The sequence below is a fragment of the Indicator indicator genome, chromosome 25, assembly GCF_027791375.1.
Source record: "Indicator indicator isolate 239-I01 chromosome 25, UM_Iind_1.1, whole genome shotgun sequence".
Classification (NCBI taxonomy): Eukaryota; Metazoa; Chordata; class Aves; order Piciformes; family Indicatoridae; genus Indicator; species Indicator indicator.
In genome coordinates, this window is record NC_072034.1 from 4,126,231 (window position 1) to 4,151,765 (window position 25,535).

The 25,535-nt window shown below is 40.4% G+C and overlaps 1 protein-coding gene across 5 annotated transcripts in view; it reads right to left on the reverse strand.

Moving 5' to 3' along the window:
* CAMK2D (calcium/calmodulin dependent protein kinase II delta) overlaps positions 1 to 25,535 on the reverse strand; it is a 129,154-nt gene that overhangs the window by 44,535 nt on the left and 59,084 nt on the right. For 4 of the 5 annotated variants that reach the window (XM_054392439.1, XM_054392436.1, XM_054392440.1 and 1 more), the window contains exons 4-6: positions 15,206 to 15,260; positions 7,389 to 7,454; positions 4,656 to 4,728 (exon numbers count right to left, since the gene is read on the reverse strand). In XM_054392439.1, the coding sequence (XP_054248414.1) occupies positions 4,656 to 4,728; positions 7,389 to 7,454; positions 15,206 to 15,260 (194 nt within the window). Of the gene's footprint in view, positions 1 to 3,515; positions 3,589 to 4,655; positions 4,729 to 7,388; positions 7,455 to 15,205; positions 15,261 to 25,535 lie in introns of all 5 variants that reach the window. The other variant, XM_054392438.1, reaches the window with a different exon arrangement.

The following is a 25,535-nucleotide window of genomic DNA, read 5'->3' on the forward strand; positions in this document are numbered from 1 at the left end:
GGAGACTATTTAGGTGATTACAGTTAAGCACATGCAGGTACTGAGCTTGAAACAATTAAGATCATAAGCTTCTTTCAGCAAAGGCTATCTTTAATACATCTGTCAAATATCGAGCAAAATATGCTTCAGCCTAATTAAGACCTCAACTGCTGTGATACTTCTATTAATTAACACAACTGGCCTTGATGAATTCTTTAGTCTAAAGGTGTTCTTTCCCCTTTCACCAAACTATAAAGCAATGCTTTCTCAGCAATGTACAAAGCCCTTTCTCTCACTCATCTTTCTCCTACTCTGTCACAGAAGAGATAGTATTAAAAACCCCTCACCAATAGTCACTTGATGAACCTTCTGTTCCTACATTTTAAAAGCTGAGATTAAGGTCTCTCAGATTAAAACATCATCTTTATATTCACTTAAATTACCAGTAACACTTCAACTACATTACATCAAGCACTGACTCTCCACGTTCACCAACACTCATTTAAGCAATGTCACACCGCTTGTCATTTAACTACACCAATTTCAACATCCAGTCACAGAGCTCTTAAAGGTTTCCTATGGGATTGAGAGAAATTCACAGTAATGACTTCCTGGAATGCACTTCTTACATAACCCTCTTACAGCAATGGATGATCCAATTTGGTTGTGACCTTCAGCAAGCCAAAAGCAGCACAAGGACTCACCCTCTTGATAGGAACACAAGCACTAACCTACCAAGCACAAACCATTCAAAACATCAAGTTGGTGTTTTCTGCTGCTGCGTTTCCACAGATTTGTTGTTGTGGTGTTGGTTTTTTTCCCCTTGGGATGTTTTTTTTATTTTTTAAATTCCATTATGCGTCTTTGCTTTGCAGGACCTTCACTGTCATTGGTGAGTATGTTCCAATGGACACTGAAACATTTCCTGATGCAGCCCTACGCCAAAGACAACAGTCTTTTGGGCAGTGCTGTGTGAGACTGTGTGCTCAAACACCAGGCAGCTGTCACTGCAGCACGGTGACAGGCACACCGAATAATTATCCTGCATTAACTCAGAATGACTGCAATTACCTGGAAAACATTAACAGCCCAGTGTGGGCCACTCAGGACTCCTACTCTGGACTCAATAGCGTCACCTTGTGTTGCCAGTAGACTAGCTGCAGTCAAGCATGGAGAATGGCAGAGTTAAGTGCTACAATTACTTACAGATAAATTAATGTGATTTACACCTTAGTTTTCCAAAGGTCTTTAGAATTCTTAGAGACTGAGTACTTATGCCTCTGTGTATTTTTCCTTGAATGTAACCAGAGCATCTGCTTTTGGGAGGGAATGCAAGAAGGTAGTAATCATGGGGTTGCACAAAAGGAGCAATGTTGCTGTCTGCCAAGAACTGGGATTCCTATATGGAAATTCACCTTTACTACCCATTAAAGAGAGACTGCCACAAACCAGTTAATCTGTTCTGGATCTAGGATCAACCATCATTCTGACTTACACCATGGATTACAAACAGAATAGCTACAAGCCTTTCCGCAGGTCATAAAAGGCTGCAAAAGCTCCTCTCTGCTTGCTACTAAGTTAAGCTAAAATGAAAGTCCAATAAAATTGAGTTGTCCAAACTCTCTTCTCGTTGCCCTCCCTACCCTCAAACATGCCATTAAATTGTGGTCTGAATTATCAGGAAAAAAAAAATATAAGAGGCATCAAGTTTTGTTATTAAAGTATCCATGCCAGGTCATAACCATGTTCTACATGTCTTGTAGTTCTTGTCCTGGACAGTGGCATCTTCTTTTCGGTAGAGAGGGTTCTGCCTGGAATTCACCACAGTCTTTCATTTCACTCCTTGGTTTTTTGCTTCTGCCACAAAGTAGTAACTGAAGCAGGATGGTTTTCTGCTTCCTGAAGTTTTCATTTCCAGAAATGAAACCGGGAAACCGGGTACCCTGCAGCTTGGCAGGATCATTTTTTCTCACACTATTTTCCCAATTCATCTGGGATTTGCCAGAATAAGTCCACACATGGTTTGGAGCAAGGAACAGCTGGATTTTATGTACTTCTTAAAAGAAAGTTGTTCTGTATGACTATGAAAAGTCCTAGAAAGCGCTGTGTGTTCTGTCAGCCTGCATGGCTTATGGTCCTTAACTCCTGCTCATGCTAGCCCTGAGGACAGGAATTGCTGGAGCAGCTGGACAAAGCTGACATCCTTTGATTTAAACCTGTCCCGTGTTATCTGGCTGTCATGCAAGATTTATGGATTGGACAGAGACTTGTCAGCCTTCTGCTGGACAACTGGGACACAGGAAAATCCAGAAGCACGAAATGGGGAGAGAATTTTGCCCATGTGGCTTTGAAATCCACCATGCTCTCAGCTTTCTGTGACCCTTTACGTTCCTACAGGACAACCATAGAGACTTTATAAATTCAGTGACTGTAACAGTTGTTTATTTGGGAGCAAAGCATGGCAAGAAAGATGACGGCATTCTGATTCCAATGTTATTACTAATGATAACCACCAGAAACCTCCTGCCCTGGGAGGAAATTCCTGCTCACTGTAACTCATTCAGAAAAGGAAACAAAAGACAAAGAAACTGTGCCAGAAGGAACTGTGTGCCTCTGTAAGGGATCTGATATTTCGGATAGAGCACTTCCATTTGCTTTCAAAATAAACAATCTTCTGCTTGAAGATCTTGAAACCCAAGTGTCCAAATTAAGTCCTCTCCCTTATTCACAAGGCTAGTTTCCTACCAGCTTGGAGACAAACTTGTCTCTCTCAGCTTCCAAGTAAAAGAAAATGATCTTTACTTGTTTCTGTCCTTGTCAACACACTTTCATTGTAGACAGCGCTTTTGCAGCAGCCATCTCCAGCTATGTGGATATGTAGGTGGTTAAGAAAGAGGAAATGCTCTTCTCAACACAACAGTTTTCATTCTGAAGCTTCTATCCCAATATTAATGATTGTCTGGAAGGAACTCAGCTCCTCAGGTGAGAACACTGCAGGAAGTCTTGCTCTAAAGATGTTCTGTAGCCTAGCCATCATCTGGAGGAATCTGCAGTCTCACAGCAGCTGGCCTCTCATCACTGAAGTGTGACATGCAAACGCTTGTGTGCTTTCCAGAAGCACTCTGATGAGCCATGGGAAGTTCCCCCCTCACCCTACCCCTAAAGCTCTGGATGACATAGAGGAAGATTGTGTATTCAACAAATACACCAATGGTTTGAAAAGCAACCCTTGTTTTCCTTGGTGCTGCCAGTGCATGCCAGAGGATTGTAAGGGTGCCAGCAGACCCTGCTGTCCTCACAGCCCCGAGCTGGCCACCCATCTACTGGCAAGCCCTTAGCAGATGTTCTCCAGCGAAGACCAGCAGTTCGTTCTCACACACAAGTAAAGCGAAGGGAAAAAATTAAAAGGCAAAAAGCCAGAAAGAAACCCACGGTCAGCTACAGTGCTGAGCGCTCTGTCTGCCACGGTGTGCTGCCCCGTCGGAGGGCTCGGGAGTGGCAGCAGGAGCGGCAGCAGGAGCAGCTCACACACTCACCTTGAGGTCGCGATGGACAACGCCCATCTGATGGCAGTGGAGCACAGCCTCCAGGATCTGCTGAATGCAATGACTGCATGCAAACACCAGGGGCGCGGGTTAGTGACGAGCGTGCACCGCCGCCCGCAACCGAGCGCCGGGGCCGGCGGGAGCGGCGGTGGCGGGGCCGGGGCAGGGCGAGTGCCGCGCTCCCCGCTCCGCGCAGCCCCGCGCCGTTCAGAGCACGACGGCCTCAGGCACGGCCGCGGTGAGCTCCCGCACGCCTCGGAGACGTGGGTCGGGGTGGTGGCTGGTTTGGGGGTTAATTCAGGTTGGGGTTATCTGGTTTTAACTTTTGGTTGGGTAGAATTTTTTTGTTTGTTTGGGTTTTTTGTTTGTTTGGGTTTTTTTTTTTTTTTGGGTGGTTGGGTTTGTAATTTATTTTGGCTTTTTTGGTTAGTTGGTTTGTGGGTGTTTTTTTTTGTAGTTGGTTTGGGTTTTAATTTGAAAAAGCTTTGGAGAAAGCATCCAAATTTTGCCAATAATTCATTGACAAGATCATATTAAATATTTGGCACCTCCTGTACTTTTTTTCTCCTTTCCTTAGAGCTCAGTCAGCCACCGTAGTGGCTGCTGAGGGCACAAACCCAGCCCACTCCCACCGAGGTGTTTCAAGTCAAGGCTTAACTGCTGGCAGCCCAAGAGCTGGCAGCGAGCATCACTTGCCTGAGGGTTCGTCATACTCTAACGCAGCAGAGTGCGACTGGTTGTTCTGTTACTGCAACCCCAGCTCTCAGACAGAAGAGGTTTACATCTGCAAGCTGACATACATCACAGCCAGAGTTCACCTCCATGTGCGTACACAACGAGACATGGACAGCCTGAATGGGGCACCAGACACGTTGGACAGCATGGGACAAATCCAGCGCCTTGGAAGGAGACAGTTTGTTTGGCAACCATTCCCCCTTTTGCCATGATGTGTATTAGGCCTGTAGACTTGCAAACTGGAAAGAGGCGTCATGCACTATTTGCTCCTCTAGTTGTTTTGAGGGTGAGTAGGATAGGCAAGGGAACATCGCAGCCAACCCACCCTCGGCCCCTACCCAGCAGAAAAAAAACCCCAAAACTCTTATATCCAATTGATGGGCACCAGATACTGACCTTCAGGTCTCTGTGAACTATGCCATTTAGATGACAATGATTAACACTTTCTAGAATCTGCTGTATACAATGACTGCAAAGATATAAGGGCAGAATGGAAGGGAGAACATTTTAAAGGCACATAATCACATTAAATATGAAATAAAATAAAGTTTAAAAGAAAAAAAGGATAAAGAACAAAAACAGTTTTACACCTCCCGACAAGTCTTGATTGCACATTGAACTGGAACAAAACAATGTAAAATAATGGAGATATTTCCATCTCTAACACTTCCAAAAAAAAAAAAAACAAAACTAAAAAGTAACAAACCCAAACTGGGGAAAAAAAAAAAAAAAAAGACATTTGACATGGCACATGAGACACTTAGGAGATAGAATCATTAGACTGTATTTTCATTCAACAGTATGGAAGCTTTGTCCAGTTTCCAAAAACTGCTAGAGGAAAAATAAAGTAGAGGCAATAAGACAACCAGTGATATGTTTTGGTGTCTTTAAATCTTTAGAGAAATTAATGTTGCAACAAGTGCTAAAACAAAAAAATGCTCAGGAATGAAATGAAGACACAATACAAATCAAAAATAGTCAAAAGCTAAAGAAAAGCAAAACATTTCTCATTTTGAATCTGGTTTCTTTAAAACTGTTAGTAGAATAAAGTCAAGTAATTCAAAAGGGTGGCATTTTCACTGAAAACATCATCAAGCACTGGTTTAGGTGAAATGGAAATTCACATAAAAAATGCAGACAAATGTTTTATTTTGATGCTTTAAATAACTCGATTAGCACTTATTTTTCCATGCCCAGGTTTGCAAGTTTTGGCCAGCCTAAGATGCCAAAAAGCACAACCGAAGTGTTCATCTCTTAGAGCACTAGAGCTTTTTTCAGATGTTTTTCAGCACCACAAGAGCTTATAAATAATTTTTAAAAAAGATATCCTTGTGGCAGAAGCCAGTGACTGTAAGTAATATACAGTGGTCAAGGGCCAAGGATTTGATACTGCTCAGCCAAAAGGTTTTGACCATGGAACTCAGAAGGAATGGTCATAAATCAGTAACTGGAGCCCAAGCCTGAAAACCTTTTCTCATGCGAGTAGTTCACAACTCACTGAACTGGACTGCTTGTGTGAGTAAAGACTACTCGCTTGAGTAAGGGCTTGCAGGAGCAGACCAGTATTAACAGTCCTAGGATATGCATCTACAAATTCCATTAACTATTTCTATAGGGATACACATACACACACTATATAGATACAGGTAGATATATATATATATATATATACACACATACATAGAGATATACATATAAATAGGCACAAAAATACAGAGATGCATGACAACTAGTTATTTCACTTATTTGATCCAAGTTTTTACTGCATATATAAAACATGCATATATATATATATCTTATACATATATATGCACAGCCCCTTCCAATTGTCATAATTCTACAACAGAAAAAAAACCAAAAAAACCAAACAAAACCAAAACCACACAAAACCCCAACACATTGCAATTTTTCCTTTTAAATGACAAGTATCTTAGAAACACACAATGACAACATATGCTGGCCTTTGGCATCAGTATTAGAACCGCTGCTTGAAATACAGCAGGCAAAAAAAAAAATCATTCAGACTTTAATTTTAAACACAGCTCCTCTGCTTCTACCTAACCTAAATTATTGATGTCATTTTCTCTTCCACAGTGTGTTTTGCTATGTGTTTTTCCACATTTCGATGCTTAAAGTAATGGGTTCTACCATTCCTACAGAAATTAGTAAGAGCACTAAAGAGTGGAAGCATCCTAACATTCAGAGTAACTTCTTGTCTGTTCATTATTATCTTACCACTGCTATTAGGGATAGTTAATGCTTTCTGCTCTTCTGCCAATTAATTCCAAATGTGGAGGAGTAAGTGAAAATTAAATGTACTAAATACATAACAATAGTGGTGTGTGATTAAGAACACACAAAACCAGGACGATTTTTTAAATTTACTTTGAGATAAATCTTCTGCAAAGAGTGTAGTAGTAGACCATATTTTCTTTAAAGTAATTGACCACAATTAAGATTCAGATCTATAAAAGAATATCTAAGATTTAATATTATATGAGGATAAACAGATTCTGAGATGGGAAAATGGCCCTGATGCTTTATGTCAGCATGCAAATTATGGTAATTGTCAACTTATTCTTCCAGTTTTTCAACAAGCACTTGCAGAAAATTGCTACAGATTTCAAATTTGAGCTCAGACTATGAGATGCACAGTGTAATTGCTTATTGATGAAACACAACAAAAATGTTTAAATGGGAAAGGGAAATGAGTACTTCTGGACCAAAAGCAAAAATGGTATTTATGCAAAATTCTTTCCAGACCAACATTTATTTCAAAATTTCATCAGCAAATGTTAAGAATGAGACAGCTGAAGTGTTGTGTCCAGTTTGCAGAAGAGAAAACTGGGTAAGATTTTAACAAATTAATAAGTTTAAAAGGATTTTAAACCAACTGAGATCCAATGTCAGCTTTTCCAGATCAGCAGGCATTGAGATTTCACACAAGGTCTCCACCACACAGTCAAGAGCTCAAAACACCAAACTGTGCCCTTCGAAGTCTAGCAGAACTCTAGCAGAAGTCCTAGTCTCCCAGATTGTGCTAGTGAAACTGATGCCAAACACCATGAGATATAGAAGCAACTACCCTAGAATTATTAACAGCAACATTAGAAAAAAAAAATTACTTACCTGGCATCTGCTTCACTATAATATTCTCTTGCAACTATATCTTCAAACAGTTCACCTCCAGTGACTCTGTTGGAAAAAGCACGATGGGAAATAGGATGTCAGAAGTGAAAACATGCACCTGAAATTAACTTGACAGGGAGAAGTCAGAGAGGAATAACTGAAATATTTGTACAGAAATGCAAGAGGTCTTGACCAGCAAAGTGAAGGAACTAAAGTGGAAAGTTTGTCCATCCAAGTCATTATATGGATAAAAAGGATCTGGTGGCAGTACAACTGTAATTGGAAAACAAAAACAAAAATCAGCAGATCATTGGGCAAGATGCCAGACATCAGTTAAGGACATCAAGAATAAATAGTAAACCTACAAGAATAAAGGGAAGTGGCAAGCAAGAAAAGTTGTGGCTGAAGTTCAGTACAATCCAGGGTAAACTGAAAATTGCAATATAAGTCAGATGTAAGAAAGGAGAATAGAATAATGCTAAAAAGGGAAAAGGGTCGTTAAGTATAGGTCAGAACATAGCAGAGGTGTGTTCTGGGCCAGAGGCTTGCTTTTTGTGCTTTTGTTAGAAAAAGCATTGCTGAGTTGAGAGTATCAGAAGCAGGGTAACTTAATCAGTTTAACGGCAGCCTTTTCCCCCCAAAAAACGTTCAGTTATCTTTGTTGAGAAAGCAGGTATAGCTTAGGGAAGGTGCCACTCCAGTCATTTAGGAGGCATTAATCGTAGTGACACAAGTGACTCTGCATGGCTGTCTGCTGAAGACCTCACTGTACAACCAGTGGTTTCATTGTAGGAAGTGGTCAAAAAGGAAAAAAATAAATCATGTTATAACCCAAAGATGACAGTGCAGGCTGAGTCACCAGCAGGATGCTCCCACAGCCTTGGAATGCATTTACAATAGGGTGACAACAGTGTCCTTGCATGCAGCAGCAAAGCCCCCCTTGCATAGTACACAGTTCTGGTCTCTCGCTTTCAAAGGGAAGTGAAACACCAATATGAGCAGAGAACTGCTACTAGGCTGTCCACTCACATACTCATCTTCTCAGAGAAGCAGAGCAGATTAGCTTGGCAAAACAAAGTTTAAGAGGGATGAAAGCAAATGCTGAAGAGCATAGAGTGGTAAGGGACAGTATTGGTACAATAATAAATAAGCAGGCAATATCTATGAAATACTAAATATAAGGTTAAACTCAGACAATTTCTAACAGTCAGAAATGAGGTGTAATTAAACAAGTTTTGGGAAAGAACTGAGACAGGTGCTCTATTTTTAGATGAAGATTGATAACCCTTTAAACAAAATCATGTCTGTGTGCATCTGTGTCACAAGTCAACATGAGAGTGGCCTCAAAGCAACAGGAAGATCCGATCCTGTAATTAACATTTTTATGGAGTACACTGGTCTACTTCCACAGCTGATGGCAAATCTCCATCTATTCAGGTGCTGTATGGAATGGCTGAAAACAGACACAGGCCTTGAAAACAAACAACGTGGAGTAGCCAAGTGCACAGCCCAACCAGAGCAGCTAAACACAACCTCCAAGGACAGGCTGCATGAATCTGTCTGGGTCCTGCTTTTTAAATCCCTGATCCTACTGAGATGCCATCGTAAATAAATCCTGGATGGGATATCAATGTTGGTGTTTCATGACTGTTTATGAACACGGTGTGTTTTCATATAGCACATTACATTCTCAATAAATTCCCAAACATAAAAGCTAGAGTGGGCTACAAGATGCTTAAAGATTAAGATGCTTAAAAATCTGTATTACAATGAATGCAATTATTAATGAATATGATTAAGTTTGATAGGATTAAAAAATTACAAGTGAGGATACTTGGAATCTTCAGAACCATAACATTTATCTGCAAACTGGTGCACTAACAGTTCATTGTAGATCCCAGTTATTCAGTCACATTAGAGGATAACAGAAATGACCTTCTAACCTAGCAGCATAGCTCCTTTCTTCCAGGAGGCCAAGTAAAGAACTTTACTTCCATGTGTCCTTTTCCATTTGGGCTACATCATCCTTTTTCTGAATTTACACCTTACTGACTTTGAAAGCAATCACTTTCAGGTAACAGAATGCTATTTTGTACAACAGCCTGCAATAAAATTTGGGGGAGGTACAATAGCCGATTGCCTAATTTGTATTCCCTTTCTTTTTTTATTCCAGAAACTGGCTTTGGTTGCTGCAACACAAAATATTTGATTGATGACAATTTTGACAGTCTTTGATACCTCATTTTGCATATATATTTGTCTGACACAGTTCTGGTAAAGAAGAATAATTCTCACTTTGTGATGAATAAAAAAAAAACAACACACCAAAAACCAAAAAAACCCCAAAGCATCCTTTGATCTTTTCCTTCCCTAAAATACTTATTTTTGAGCCAAGCCAAAAAAGAAAAAGCTTTTGTCATCAAAGTGCATTTCAGTGGGAAAGAACAGTTACCAAGATGATGCTTGTTCTTCAAGGGGGACATGCATTCTTATTTGCTGTCACCAAGCATTTGCTTGGCATTCATAACCACTGTTAAACAATGAAAAATCAAAGCAAGAACAGAGCAGATGAATTTCACTGAAAACCAAACAAGTAGTCAAGAATTCCCTCATTCTGTCACTCCAAAGGATACAGGAAGAAGAATTCTCAAAGGCAGCTAAATGGCAATAATGAAGGAAGGTGGCACAGGGGACTAAGACAGGCCAGAGCTCACCTACATCTTCTGAGCCTCTGAGAAAATCATTAGAGCTTAGTGGCCTCTGCTCACTGAACATGAGCAGTGTGTCCTTACAGCAGAAAAGGTCAACTGCATGATGATACAGGACAGGCAGTAGGGTGAAGGAAGCCATCCTTCCCTGGCATTTTGCACTTGAGATCACACCTGGAATCCCGTGTCCCCTTTTGGGCTTCCCAGTACATGAACACATTGACATCATGACTGTGTCCAATGGAGGGCCACCAGGCAAATTAGAGTTGGAGACACGTGGAGAGGCTGACATAATTGTGTTTGGTCACCATTAAGACAGGAAGGCTCGGGGGAGATCTTACTGCTGTCTACAACTCTCTAATGGGTGGATATGGATGTGCAGGAGACTGCATGAAAAGCAACAGATAAGCTGAACACCATAAATACCAAATAGGTATGGATTTGTCTTTCTTTATTGTTATTATAATTATTTCCTATGTGCTTGTTGCTGAAAGAAGTTGTGCAATTTCCATCCTTGAAGATGTTCCAAGCTTGACAAATCCCTGAGCAACCTGATCCAATTGGACCTTGTTCAAGAAAGGGATTAGATCAAAAAACCTCTAGAGATCCTTACCAACCTATGTTATTCACTAATGCTTAGACTGATCCCTGAAATCAAATTACAGAAGGAAATTAAAATAGAGGAAATTAAAATACAGTTTGACTGCTCTTTCTGTTAAATGTTTGTTTGACTTTTTCCCCCCAAGAGTCACTTAATGAAAATCTGATACCTCTTACTATTTGGTGGGGCAGGAACAGATTAGAATCATAGAATGGTTCGGGTTGGAAGAGATCTCCAAAGGTCATCTGGTCCAACTTCCCTGTAGTCAGCAGGGACATCCTCCACTAGATGAGGTTGTTCACAGCCTTATTGAGCCTGAACTTGAATATCTCCAGGGATGGGGCCTCAACTACCTCCCTGGGCAACCTGTTCTATTTTTTCACCATCCTCATGGTCAAGAACTTGTTCCTAACATCCAATCTAAATCTCCTCATCCTATCACTGCAGGCCTTTGTAAACAGTCCCTCTTCAGCCTTCTTGCAGGCCCCCTTAAGGTACTGGCAGGCTGCTATTAGGTCTCCCTGGAGCCTTCTCTTCTCCAGGCTGAACAACCCCAGCTCCATCAGCCTGTCCTCGTATCAGGGATGCTCTAGTTGCCTGATCGTTTTTGTGGCCCTCCTCTGGACCCATTCAATCAGGTCCACATCCTTCCTGTGTTGAGTGCTTGAGAGCGAATCTCCAGAGAGAATCTGTGTATGAATTAGAAAGCAACTAGCAGCACATTTAAATCTGCAAATATATTCAGGCAGGCTATACAAAGTGTAAATTGGAGAGCAGAGGGTAAGAAGTAAAAAAAAAATCAATCAACTTTAGTCCTTCACTATGAAGCTACATGAGCAGCTGCCATACTACCCTCTCCCCTCAAGATTAAAATGGGGAATCAGTATATCTCGGTGCCCTTCTGACACAGATATATTGTTGACTATAGTGAGATCCTGTTTCACAACTGGACATTGATATGAGGTCTGGTAACTTTCAGACTCCAAATTAAAAGCCACTGGCTCTTGAAAATTGTTCCTGTTCTTTCCTGACTTCCTGAAGAGCATACTTGAATGGGCAGCAAATAAAGCACATGGGTTTGTTTAACCAAAGGGAGTATAAACACCATACTCAACTTCATGTACCATATTGGACTGATTAGGAAGATTTATAAATATAAGAAGATATTTAAAAGGAACTCTCAAATTAGCAAAGCTACCAAAAAAAGCCTCTGCTGCTGATCACGCTGGTGCTGCTTCCTTCTTGTTTACATTTCTTACTTCTTGAATTACTTTCATAATGAAGGTGCAAGGAAGCAGTCTGTGACCTTTCTACTTCCCAAAAAAGGAAGGTTCAGGCACTTACCCCAGGCAAACACTGTTCTATCATTGGACTTTTTTTTTAAAAGTGTTTTTGTTTCTTCTACACAGTACAGTCCATCCACTTGGAATTCAGCAGCAATGCCAGGATTCTAAATCTACCAATTGTTGCATCTCATCAAGTGTATTAAAATGGGAGACACTGAAAAAAGAGAGTCTCATTGACTTGCACAAGAGAGTCTTCAAGTGCTACAGCTGTTTCCATTCAGATACAGCAATTAATACTGACAGAATTGATTGGATTTGAACTCATCTAACATCATTAGTACTGAAGAGAATCTCATTCGTGCTTAGTGACTGAAATGGGCTGATGAGAGACACAAATCCTAATTACAGTTGCCTTAACCAGTAATGGAAGAGGAGTAAGAAACTTCATCAAGTCCATTACTAATCTTACTATGCACATTTTGTTAATCCACTACATCTAGAGAGAAAAACCTAACAGGAGCAAGTCCTTTGCTTGGGAGAAGTATCACAGAAGGCCTAGTTAATTTTCTACACTATGTAGGAGACAATCTGGTAGAGGAGTAAGATGTCTCTGTTCTTTGGCAGTGGCATCAATGAGACCTTGGAAATCACTCCTATGATAAGTCAAGCACTTCAGTGCACCATTTCTCATATGCAGGGCTCCTTGCAGGAACACTCCAATACCACATTTTATCAGAAAGTTCATCTTTCAATGTCCAATGTTCAGTTTCTACATGGATTTTAAAAGACTTTCAGCTTCCCATTTTGACACTAGAGCTCTCCACCTAAATGCAAGCCTGTACCAGAGCACATTAATCTCTTTTTCCTCCAGACAAAAGCACAGCTGCCACTGAGGTATACAAGTGAAGCAACAGGTTTTTCCTTCAGATTGCAGACATCTCCATGACATTAAATCACAAGATTATTAGAAATTCAAACCTGAAATTGACAATGATTGTGTCTTCCCCCCCCCCGCCCAGTCACAAAAAAGAACTCTTCCTCTTCACTTTCTGATGTGTAATGCAGTCTAGGAGGAATTTCTCAAGACAGACTCGCAGCGACTCCCACACAGTCTGAAAGAAATCATTAAGATAATGACATGATGGTCTGTGTGGGAGGAGTGAGAGTTACACCACAGTTGGGCTCCTGTTGAATAAAAGTTAAGTAAATAAAAGGATGTATTTGGCCTTTATATTAAAGAAGCTGGTAGAGTACCTTTTTCTGTGGCACTTTTTTATGTACATTTAAACAAGCCACTAACTCAAGCATTTGTAACTGCAGTAAAATATGCATTTTCATTAATAAATAGTATTAGTGAGCATTAAAACAACAATTTCTTAGCCTAATGAAAAACTGTGAACTGACATCCTGACTAACTAGGCAAGAACTCTTCAAGGATGCAAGATGCTGCTTTTCCAAACCAACCAGCAGTCAGTGCAGTCATTTCCTCTACCATTTAGACTTTTTCATTTTGCAAAATCATTCATTTTGACCCCCCCAAACCATGAGATTGAAACTTAAGAAGGAATATATACATGTTGAAGCCCTCTTTCTTTGAAGAGGGTGCAAAACAAAACCATGTGGACCTCCCTACATGAATGGCACACATTTGAGCGTTCTTGTGTTTGTGCTGAATGGGGCTCACAGGGAATCAGAGGAAGTTCCAGCCTGTGCAGAATGCTTCCTGAAGAATCTGGTTTTCTGCCAAGGCAGTATCTTTGGGTTAGGTATTAATTTTTATTGCAGAGTACAGGTTTCTATTCTGTTACTATTGAGATACAGATAGCACTATCTACAACTTTGAAGTTGTTCAAATGCTTCCTAGTTCTTATTGCAATCATAGTCTCCTGGGATAGGTCTGGCATTATATATTCAGCTTAAGGCAGATGTGGACTAACTGCAATTACAGTAGGCTGTAGGTTCTAACATACAGGAGAGCAACACAAAATTAAAATCCAACCAGTTTATAAAAGGGCTATTGTCTCTAGAACTAAGAATTCTGCTTGCACTTCTTGGAAACTTTTAGGATTGATTTTTCCAATTCCACATAGAAAGATTTCCTTTCTGGCCTTTAAACAAAAAACCAAAGTGAAGCAAACTCCAGTGCATGTCAGAGAACAAGTATGCATGTTGTGCCTTAGGGCCATTTCCAAGCCAGCAGGCAGAGCACTTACCTGGGATACAGACAAATCTGATACAAATTCTTGTTAAGCCCAGTTAGCATTTGAGTACTGAACTCTGAATGCCCTCCCTGCAGACAGACTATGTAATATTTTTGCACTGCTAGTCTGAAATCTAGTCTTGAAGAAGTGATTGCAGATTTCTTTAAAAAAAAAAAAAGTCAGAAACTAAAGCAGAAATGCAATTTGAACATGAAAGCATACGACTGTGCAAGATCCAGGTTGTATCTTACCTATACTGAATGCAAAATGTTTATATGCTTAGAAATGAGCTATTTCACATTTCTAGGGGAAACAATGTATTCTCCTTCTGGCCAGCATAACCATGTAGGGGTTGGGGGTGTTGCTTGTCAAAAATCACAAACTGCCCTGGAAAAAATCTGCAGTTGAAATAGGTGATTTTACTTATTTCAGTCAGTTTTGCAAGACACTTCCTCACTACTCATAGAATGGTTTGGGTTGCAAAGGACCTCTAAAGGTCACCTAGTCCAACCCCCCTGCAGTCAGCAGGGACATCCTCCACTATCAGCAAGACATAAATTGAGACTCAAACACTGAAAGAGTCTTTCCATCTTGGAAATTCAAGCTTACCTTTGAATCCAGCACTGGAGATTTCCTGCAGAGGAAATATTATTTCACGTGTTTTTTTTATGTTTCCTTTACAGACAACTGACTTGCACCAAATTATTTTGAGTCATGTATTTGCTCAGCTTTGGCAGTTTCATGCAACTTGTACTTGTGTACCTACATTTTACATTAAAACCCACCTCAACAGTGGCCTGACCTATTCAAGATTTTTAACATGGACTTCTTGCAGTGACATATACAAATCAGGTCTTGCACATGCAAATGACCAAATGTGTTACAGTCCTTCCAGCTCTGTCTACATCTATTTGTCTGTTTGCACTACAGCCTTGCATTTATCTTGTGAACTTGTACTGACATCTAAAAGTTTGAATACCACATCCCCAACATGATAAACATATGCAAACCACATACTTACAGGTCAAAGACTAAGTAATGGAATCCTTCTTCTGATATGCTGTCATGAAGCCGCACTGTTGAAAGGGGGACAAAAGAGAAACACGAGTCACCTTTCATGGCTTTGATGGCTGTCTTGGGTTTGGGGGAGAAGGGAGGATTGTAACTGCTGTAGAGCTGCTATTGCATCTGTGCAAGTTCTCACATGTGGGTTTTTTTGGGGGTTGGTTTGTTTTTTGTTTTTTTGTTTGTTTGTTTTTTTGGTTGGTTTTGGTTTGGTTTTTTTTTTTAATTCTCTATCTTCAAAATCATCTTTTACATAAGGTGAGATAACCAAATAACCCAAAAGACTGTACAGTTACTTTTGAAAGGAGCTCTGCTTCTGCTATGCCACAGAACACTGCAGTCAGTTCCTACCACCTCCCGCATGTACAGGCACATAGAGGTACAGTGCACCTTGCCTTTGCTCTTTGTGCTCAACCATGACTAAGCAAGGACTAAAAGCAGAGTCAGACTTCATCTTAATAGATAGTATTAATGAGTCAACGCCCCTCTTCCTAGGCATAACTTCCAATCAATCTTTTAAACAGCCTATGAAAGACTCCCCTGTCACCAGACTTATATTATCTTAGAACAGTATTCTAAATGTCATGCAACTATTTTCTCAGCACCATTACATCCTACAAGTTGCATACAAAACATGGTGAGGAATGGGGGGAAAAAAAAAATAAGCTGCCACAATTAATCAGAGATTTAAGCAGAATAATAAACTTGGGCTATGTCAACAAATTCCTTAATCAGACAATAGATACTGATTTTGAAAGAGAAAGCACCACTGCAAACTAAAAGCATCTGTCTACTAAAATCACTGAGGTCAAAAAGGGAATAAGCTGCATTCCTGCTCATACTTCTGTTACACATATACATTCACAGGATCCTATGATTCTGTTTCCCTCTAATGTTCTCACCTACCACCCCTTCAACCACATGAATGTCACAAAGAGTTACAAAGAGATAAAACTACCAGCAGATGGACACCTGTCAATCTATGCTGAATTTCCACAGTAGCAGCCAACTCCAGAGCTGGAGGACTGGTGGTCTTTCAGTGAAGGGACTGGGACTGCCCACCACGTGGCTGTGGGTGCCCAGACAGATCTACAGATACCAGAGCCTGCCTGGGGGTGCAACATCTCAGTGAGGTACCTGCTGCTCATGAAACCACCACGAAGAGCCATTTCTGAAAAGATGTAAGATGACTTGCCAGAAGCAAAAGGATGTGATGTCTGGAAAATAGTCATTAGCGTTTCCAGGGCTTGCCACAGCTGACAAATTTAGAGCATCCTAATGACTAAAACCCCCCAGCTTGTTTACAGCCACATACATATCCATATCCAAAGCTTTCCTCCAAATTGCACCAGGCAGCTGCAGAACCTTCATTTTGAATTGCAAGAATTCAAATAACATCATGGTAGAACTGTGAATTAAGTCCTGTGGTTTTTCTTAATTACTTTAAATGAAATGGCAATTGCCAAAGCTAATTTGCCCACAACACATGAAGCTTTGTCAGTAGTTTGATCCAAATCACAATCACTTATAGAAGCACACAAACAAAAAAATCAGGGCATCCTAAAATTGCCTCATGTTCAGAACTGAGCTGATGAAGCAAGTGTAGACGGAAAGGATTTTCATATTTCCCCAGCTGGTAGTTTCATGTATTAATCATTTTTCATGCATGACATTTTAAAAAATAAAATCAAATAAGCATGACTTTTTAACTTAATAATATTTAGCCCAGGGAAACATCTTGTGTTTACACAATACTGAGTAGAAAACCAGCTCTTGGCTGACTCACTGCCCAGAGCTCGTGATGATTCAGAAGAGCCAAGTGGGTCTAAATCAGAATTTGTGGGTTTGGCTGGTTCTATATTCTACATTTGGCCAAGTTTTTACAAAATGCAAGCCTTGAGCATGAAGGAGCAAGGTAATACATCGCTGCCAAAAACCCTCACCAAACCCCGAAACTAAAATTAACTTTCGTGTTGAGATTTCAATAGCCCCAAAATTAAAAGAAACCAAACGTGAGATGAGACACCAAGTACTAGCCTAGAGCAGTATCCTGAAACTTCTACCTCAAAACAGAGACCCCCCCCCCTAAAATATCTGGCTTTTGAGCCCACTACTTGTAACAGCAGCATCAAAGATGCTACTCATGAATGAATGCTCTGAAACAGGATTTAGTGGAGACCCTGGGGTACGTCACAGAGATGCAACCTAACCCTGACACAGTAAATTCTGGAGTGCAGCTTGTAGGTTTTCCACACACTTATCCAAAAAAACCCCAAACTTTTAAAGATTTAATACACAGCTGATTAAACCTTTTGATAGAAGCTGCCTGTTGCTGAAATAGATTCCTAAGAACTCAAAGCATGGTTTTTCTGTGAACACTTTTTTAATTCAAAGCAGCCTTGCTCTCCTCGCTGCTTGCTAACAGCATTCTGTTCCAACAGGCAGAAGCCCTCACATTCGATTTCCCATATCATCTACAGATAGTGAGAACTACCAGATACTTCTGGTGAGGCAGAACATTGCCTGCCAACTGCCTTCAAAGAGCTCTGAAGCATGGAAAACAACTCAGAGTTTTGAAAACTCTATAGCAAATTAAAACTAAGTAATAAATCTTAATATTCAGAACTTAAAGCCACATTCAAAATATTACTTTAGTATTGTTTAGTCTGGAGAAGAGGAAGCTGAGGGGAGACCTTGTTGGTCTCTACAACTCCCTGAAAGGAGGTTAGAATGAGGAGTGGGCTGGTTTCTTCTCTCTTGTATCAGGTGACAGAACAAGAGGAAATGGCCTCAAGTTGCACCAGGGGGGGTTTAAGCTGGACATCAGGAAAAATTTACTTACTGAAAGAGTGATTAGGCACTGGAACAGGCTGCCCAGGGAGGTGGTGGAATCACCATCCCTGGACATGTCCAAAACAAATGTGTGGACATGGCACTGCAGGACTTGGTTTAATGGCCATGGTGTTGTTAGATCGATGGTTGAACTCAATGATCTTAGAGGTCTTTTCCAACTGAAACAATTCTATGATTCTAAAACCAGACACTCTTGGCTTGTGCTTATGGCTACAAAAAAGTCCAGAGCCTTTATTCATACACATATTTGCTCAGTTTCCATGGTTTACTCCTACTGCTCCTGTGTGGATTTGCTAGCAACCAGGTGAAGCAAAGGACAGTGTTAATTACTGCTCTATTAATTAAACACAGAATGTCTTTCCTACATCTCCAAGGTAAGAATGAAGTCAACATGAACCTACAGTCATTAAGGCACACATCCTTCTCTAGAGAGGGCTATCTCTGTTCAGTGTCACCGTGGAACCACAGCTCTTTTCTGACTAGAAAAGGACTGTGAGTTGAGATGGTGGAAGGTGTTTCTTCTCAGCCTGGTGAGGCTATTTCCTCACTAGCCAAACTGTAGTTTGGCACATCCATGGGGATATCTTCTTCAAGGATCACATTATTTCTTCTTCTTTCCTCCCAAATGTCTGAATCACAGAAGCGAGAAGGGACAAAACTTCTGAATCAGGCTCACATGCCCCTGATTGTCCCTGGAAAGGAAAACAGACTAAGGCAGCCAGGGGAGATCAAAACTGCCTTTTGGCAAATGCTTATCTTGGCTTAGGTGTTTTATGAGTGCTGTCATGAACAAACACATTACATGGCAGAAAAGACATCAGAGTAATTAATTTGTCCCTCCTGCCTCATGTACCACTATGGTGAGTTTCCTCCAGTGGGTCACTGGGAAGGTGTTTAACGACATTGGACAACAAAGTTGTTGCTCTTCAGCAAACCACTTGAAACACCTGATATGAATCCAGGGAGCTCACATCTTGCTCTTTTGTAAGCCCACAAAAAACCCCAGGAATATCCCCCTTTGGCTTCAGCACTGATTTTCATCTGAAATACCTTCCAATCTGCACTTTGTGTTAATCATTAGAATGATTTAAGAGACAATTCCCATCAGCTTTATTAGCTTTGTATTTAGCCATTAAAACGGGCAAGCTCCAATAAGATAGAAAAGTAAAATTATCTCCTTTATTTGATTTTTTGGTGCTGAACTGTAATATTTTATGTCTATTCTACAGAAAACCGTTTGATACAATGGCCAAAAAACCCTGCTATCATCTTTCTGAATTTCTGCTTTGAAAGGAAAAAAAAAATCAAAATAATAGTATTCTATGTACTTTCAAATAAAATAAAATTCTTCCAGGTGGGCAGACACTAGTCAAATAGTAGAAGTCAGATAAAAAAATCTTCAGGATAAAGATATCTAAAGCTATTTATAGCTATCTAGAGATAGCTAAGACTACTGCCTAAAATATTTATTGTTGTGCAAGTGCTGAGGTGATAATTTTGATCAATGTGGTAAGCTGAATTAGTTCCCATTACAAAGACAAAATAGTGGAGAAGACTGAACTTTGAACAGAAGTTTGAATCCATGGTCAGTACAGCAGCTGCATGAACGTGCTCGGAGATGTCAAACTGTGGGAGTGCTGCTCATTAGGGAAGAGCCTTTCCATGCCATTCTGTTCATGCTGCTTATTAATAGAGCATGGGAAGGCATAACACAGTTAATGGCAATGTAGTTAAAGTCACTCATTTTCCCCTCAGTGCTAAAAATTAAGGTCTGTGGACTCCTAGGAGCATAAATCCTCTAACTGTGAAGCTAGGTGTCTCAAATTAGTACGCTGTTAGGAAGTTGCAGGGGTCATTTGTCAGTAGTACAGGATTAAAATGGGTTTGGAAGATTGGAGAGGGGACAGATCTGCCTTCCCTCTGTGTTCACTTCCAAAAGTGTAGTGAAGTATTTATATAGATCTTATGCAGATCATTCTTATTAAAACAAACAATTAAATCCCTCCAAAACAAACCCCCCAAACAAACAAAAAAAACCCCAACCAGAGGTATTTTAACAATAATTTAACTACTCAAGTTTCTCTTTCAAAACACATGTCTAGAAGCATTTTCTGCTCTCTCATCTTTGACAAAGAATGCCTCGTGCTCAGCAAAGCTAGGTGGCTAAGAAGTGGAAGGTCTGCAGTGACTCAGCACTGTTAGAACTCAGATCTTCCTGCAAAGTCACTATTTGTCATCTTTCCTGTTCTACTAAATAACAAGGAAAAAAAAGCTCTGTTAGAACTCCATGAGAAATTCCCATGGGTGCCAGTGCAAGAAGTCATTTCAGCAGTGTCAAGCAGTGAGACCAAACTCAAATTCACCCTACAGCTTTTAGTCTAGATCCCAAGCTAAACATGCTGCTGATACCCAGGCAGACATCATACACACAGAATTGCGTAACAGCCAGGACTAGAGCCTCCAGACATCAAACTTGGTACAAACTAGCCCTGTTTAAGGCTATGCTGTAGTTACTGTTGTAGCTACAGCTCCCATTTGGTGCAGCTTGGACAGCTCCATGTAAACATTAATTTTTAAATATCAGTAAAACCTAGTAAGACAGCTGGATAAATACCCAAGTCTGTTATCATTAACAGACCAATGTCCAACCTCTATGTCAGGTAGCTGAAAGCTGACAGACAACCACACAAGAGATCAGGCAGATGTACCCCCTGCATGGAGTGAAACAGATTTGGCAGCTTTGTGTAGCTGAGGTCTTCCTCTATCTGCTGAGCCACAAGATGAGGAATGCCCAAGTCACAGAGCAGCATTTGGCTCCTGGCAGGGGTGATGAGCCATGCTCCTGTGTGCCGGGAAGTGCCCTTTTACCCCTGCTCCCACCTCAAGAGCTCACAGTCAGACATTTAGGCAGTACCATAAAAGCTGAGATGGCTCCCTAACACTTACACTTCCTCATGTACAATGCTCTTCCTCTGAGACCACAAAAGCCTGGGGCCATCTGTAAAAAAAGCTGCTCAGTAACAGCAGAAAAGAACTTTGCAAATATTAATAAAAGAGCCATTACCTAACAATCTGAGATATTTAGAGGCTAATCTGGTAGGATTAGTACAGTAGCAATGCTTAAGGGCAGCTGACTTCTGAAAGACATTACAGATAGAGTAATGCTTTGCATGCCTAAGAAAACAACCCACCCCACCCCCTGCTAAATACACAAGTGGCACACTGCAATACTCACTATCACTACATGACTTTATGCAAGTCAGCAGTGCTCTGCATGCTGCTAACAGGTCTGTACTCAGCAACTGTGAATACAAACTACAGAACCTACAAATGAACTTAAAAGATAAACAACTTTTTATTGCAGTGTAAATTCATGGTTATTTAGGGTCAACAACTTGAGGAAAAAAAAGCCCTGCTAATCTGCATCTGTACTGGTGTAATGAAAAATGACAGGAAAAATAATTAGGCAATTTAATATCTGAAAGGACTGCATTTGTCCCCAAGGCACTGCAGCAGTAAGTGTTAACTAGTATGCACAAAATGCCATATATTCTAAAAATACTCATTTGTGACCAGAACCCTCCCCCACCAAGGCCCTCACACAACAACCTTCTGTGTTCTGATGAAATGCCAGGAATAGTTACAGTCATTGCCTTCAGCAAAACCCTTCCAGCACTGCATTCTTGGAGTTCAGTTTGCCAAACTCTTGGCTCTGGTGAGACTGTTGCCAAAGAGCAAGAAGCCCCACTGTTTGTCAAAGTAGATAAAAGACCCAATGTTATAGTGAGACTAAGTAAATCCAGGTACTGATGTCAAACCAGGTGGCCTCAAATTACCAACTCTCTTGTCATGATGAGATTCTTGCTGGCTGAAGATTGTCAGTTTGAACAGGTCATCAGGGAAAAAAGAATGCTTCAGAAAAAATGTTTTGTGATCAGGGGAGGCTTGTTGAGCTACTAAATGCCCTAAAAAGCCACAAGCAGCTTCTCAAACCTTAAGCAGTGATGTCTACACAGGCACAGACAGACCCTCAGGTCTAGCTCCTGTGTGCAGTTCAAGCACCGAATGCTAACAAACAAAAATTAAAAGACAGAAATCGATTCAGCCTAAAACCTGAAATCCAGCTGCTAAACATCCCAAATAAAATAAACTCATTAAAAAACCAAAACACAAGCAGGTATTCCAAAACATATCATCTGTGTTAGGAGTCTCCAGGGAGGTTAGCTGTAATAACTCTCCTGCTCTTTTCTACAACCAACAGATTTTTGCTGCCTTTCAGTGCATCATAACACAGGTGTGTGTGCTTTTATGCATGCACACATGCAGAGAAGAGCGCTGTGGAATCAGAGCCTATATCCCTAAAGTTAAAGAGAACAGCTGGAGTTACACACCTTTAATTATTCATATATGAAACCCAGCAAAATCATATGTGGTTGTTTTAAAAACAGAACAGAGTGCTCTAGTGTACACCTGGATCTTTACATCCTCATTTGGCACATAATTGTGTTTGTTGTTTACTAGAGATGTGTATTTGAGGTTGAGCTAATTCCTCTTTGCAGTTAAAGCCCTGATTTTGTGAGATTAACAAGATTTTTTACAAGGTAACAAAAAGCCTTACAAATGTCATCGGATTAAGCTTTATGAGGTTAGCTGCATGGATTAAAAGAAAGCCTGACAAATTTTTGCTAAGAGCAAACTGATGTCTTGGCTGCCAGTGCTGATGCTGTGAGTACTAGCATTTTTTTAACCATTTTAGCATTCATCAGAAGATGTAAGAAGAAGAATAATGACAATCTCCACCAGAATTTCATGGAGTGTTAACTAATAAAAGGACAAGCTGTAACACAGAGATATTACATGAATTAAAATGAACAGGTTTGGAAAATCACAGAGTGTACTGTAATGGAGGAAATGTCATTTGCTTAATCTGTGTAAAAGAAGGGTCTGGCTCTCGTGTTAAAGCAAGTCTTTACAGACCTGTGGCAATGAAATTGCCACAATGCTTGGGCAGCTCATCAATTATCAAGACTCATTATAGAATCATAGAATGGTTTGGACTGTTCCTAACATCCAGTCTATATCCCCTATTCTCTCCTTTCAAACCATTGCTCCTAGTCCTGTCACTGCAGGCCTTTGGCAACAGTCCCTCTGCAGCCTTCTTGTAGCCCCCTTCAGGTACTGCAGGCTGCTATTAGGTCTCCCTGGAGCCTTCTCTTCTCCAGGCTGAAGAACCCCAGCTTCCTCAGCCAGTCCTGATAGCAGAGGTGTTCCAGCTCTCTGATCATTTTTGTGACCCCCTCTGGATGCACTCCATCAGATTCCCATCCTTCCTGTGTTGAGGGCTCCAGAGCCGGACGCAGTACTGCAGGGGTGGTCTTACCAAAGCAGAGTAAATGAAGTGCTATACAGAATTTTAGCAGTTCAAGAAACTGAGGTGATGGGAAAAGATCAAATGAAAAACTGAATCCAGCTCACAGAATTGAATCAGGCAAGCAAAAGAGTCTGTTAATCCCCGCTGGAAAGCTACAGTTTGTTATCTTTTTGAGAGATACTTTTGCCAAATGTAATTGTGGAAGGAGAAAGCTGTCAGCTAGACTCTTGATGCATCACAAGGAACTAAAATCTCAGACAGACTAGCCCGCTGTGTCCCTTTTAATAATTACAGTGCTTGCCAATAGTGAAAGCTCTTCTATAGAAATAATATGTAGGATCTACATGTCTACAAAATTGGATGTTGGGGAGCTGCAATCATCAGGACCCAACCTTCCTTCTTGGCTTTCTTCTCTTGAAATACATTAAACGGAAATATAAACAATTTATACAATGACCACTCAAGAGAACTGTGCTTGTTTATTTTTTTTAAATGTTTCCCTTTAAATACCTTAAGGCTTTCATAAAAGGCATCAGGTTATGAAAACAAAGTCAACCTACTTGAAATATTTTAAATGAAAAGGAAAGCAGAAAATTGTAATCCTGGGGTATAACTCAAGAAGTGACACAGAAAAGAAATGTCACTGCAGCTCCACTAGAAGCTCTCATAAAGCAGCAAGGCATGCAGTAAGCAGCTTTAGACAGATTTCAAAGCAATTAGCACTGTGTTAAAATACCTTTAGTAACAACCACTTTCAGAAAACCTAGGCCAAATTCATTCAGTTCTAATTAACATCCACTAGTTCAAGATGTTTCCTCTGTAGAAGGATTTCTCCTGCCACTTCTCCCTCTGTTAGCAGGGCATGAGGTAACACAACAACTACAGATAAATATTTCCATTGGTAATTGTTATAGTTACAACATACTTCCTAGGGCATGTCTTTACTGCAGATGGAGACATAGTGTAGAGAGATCCAAACTGACATTAAACAAGCTGGTGTCTGCACCTCTTATTAGTTTAATTCTATCACAGCATTACTTAATGTACTTAACAACAGCAAAACCAAAAAGCAAGCCCTTTTCCCTATGCCACAGGTTACAGTGAAGATGAAAAGAAATCTGTTCTTAAACACCTACAAATCTGAGAAAGCAGACTAGCTGAAAAGTCTCAAGGAAAAAAACAAACAGGTTATGTAATTGGTCTCATTTCTAGCTATCTGACATCCATATAGCATCAAATATAGAGAACCTAGATAACCTAGATAGCCAAATGCTGCTACAGTTTATCAAGGCCACATACAAGCAGTAGAAGCTTTCAGTAAATGAACAGAGCATTAAGACTGAAAGATTCAAAGTGCTAAACCAAGACAGGGTGTTCACGTAATAGTCCCACTCCATCTCTATCCACTGGGCTGGGCTCAAAACCATCTGCAGTATTTTCTGAGAAAATGTGGTTTCCCCCTCTATCAATTAACTCTCACAGCAAGTCATGCTACCAGAGCTGAAGACAACTATCAATTATGATCATTTTCCTAACATGCAAGTTTACAAGTGAATGATGATCCCAAGTGGATTGAAAGGGTTTGTTGTACAAAGAGCACAGAGTGCACATTAACTTAATAGATGACAAACTTGAGGCTTGTGATGAGAAGCTGCCATTGTCTTTTAATAACAGTCTCACAATAAATGGAAATTAGAAAGTTTATCCTCTCCCATGGGTACATTTGTAAGGTTGCAATTAGCTCAGTAAAAACCCACATAAACTTGGATGAAGAGAAGCTGCAACAGAGAACTAGAAGCCACTCTGTGTCCACAAAACCAGATTGCTAGTTGCAGCTGAAGCACTACTCCACATATGCCACTTATTTAGCACATCCAGTAACTCCCAAATCATATATCCATTCAGCTGCAGCTATGACTTAGGTCACCAACTAATTCTTTCCCAGCAAGGCTGCATAGCTACATAATCCTAGCAATAACACTATCAATATTAGACCCAAGTATAAATGGATGGAATACAATTAAGGAACTCTCAAGGTCACCTGGTAAGTATATGCACAACA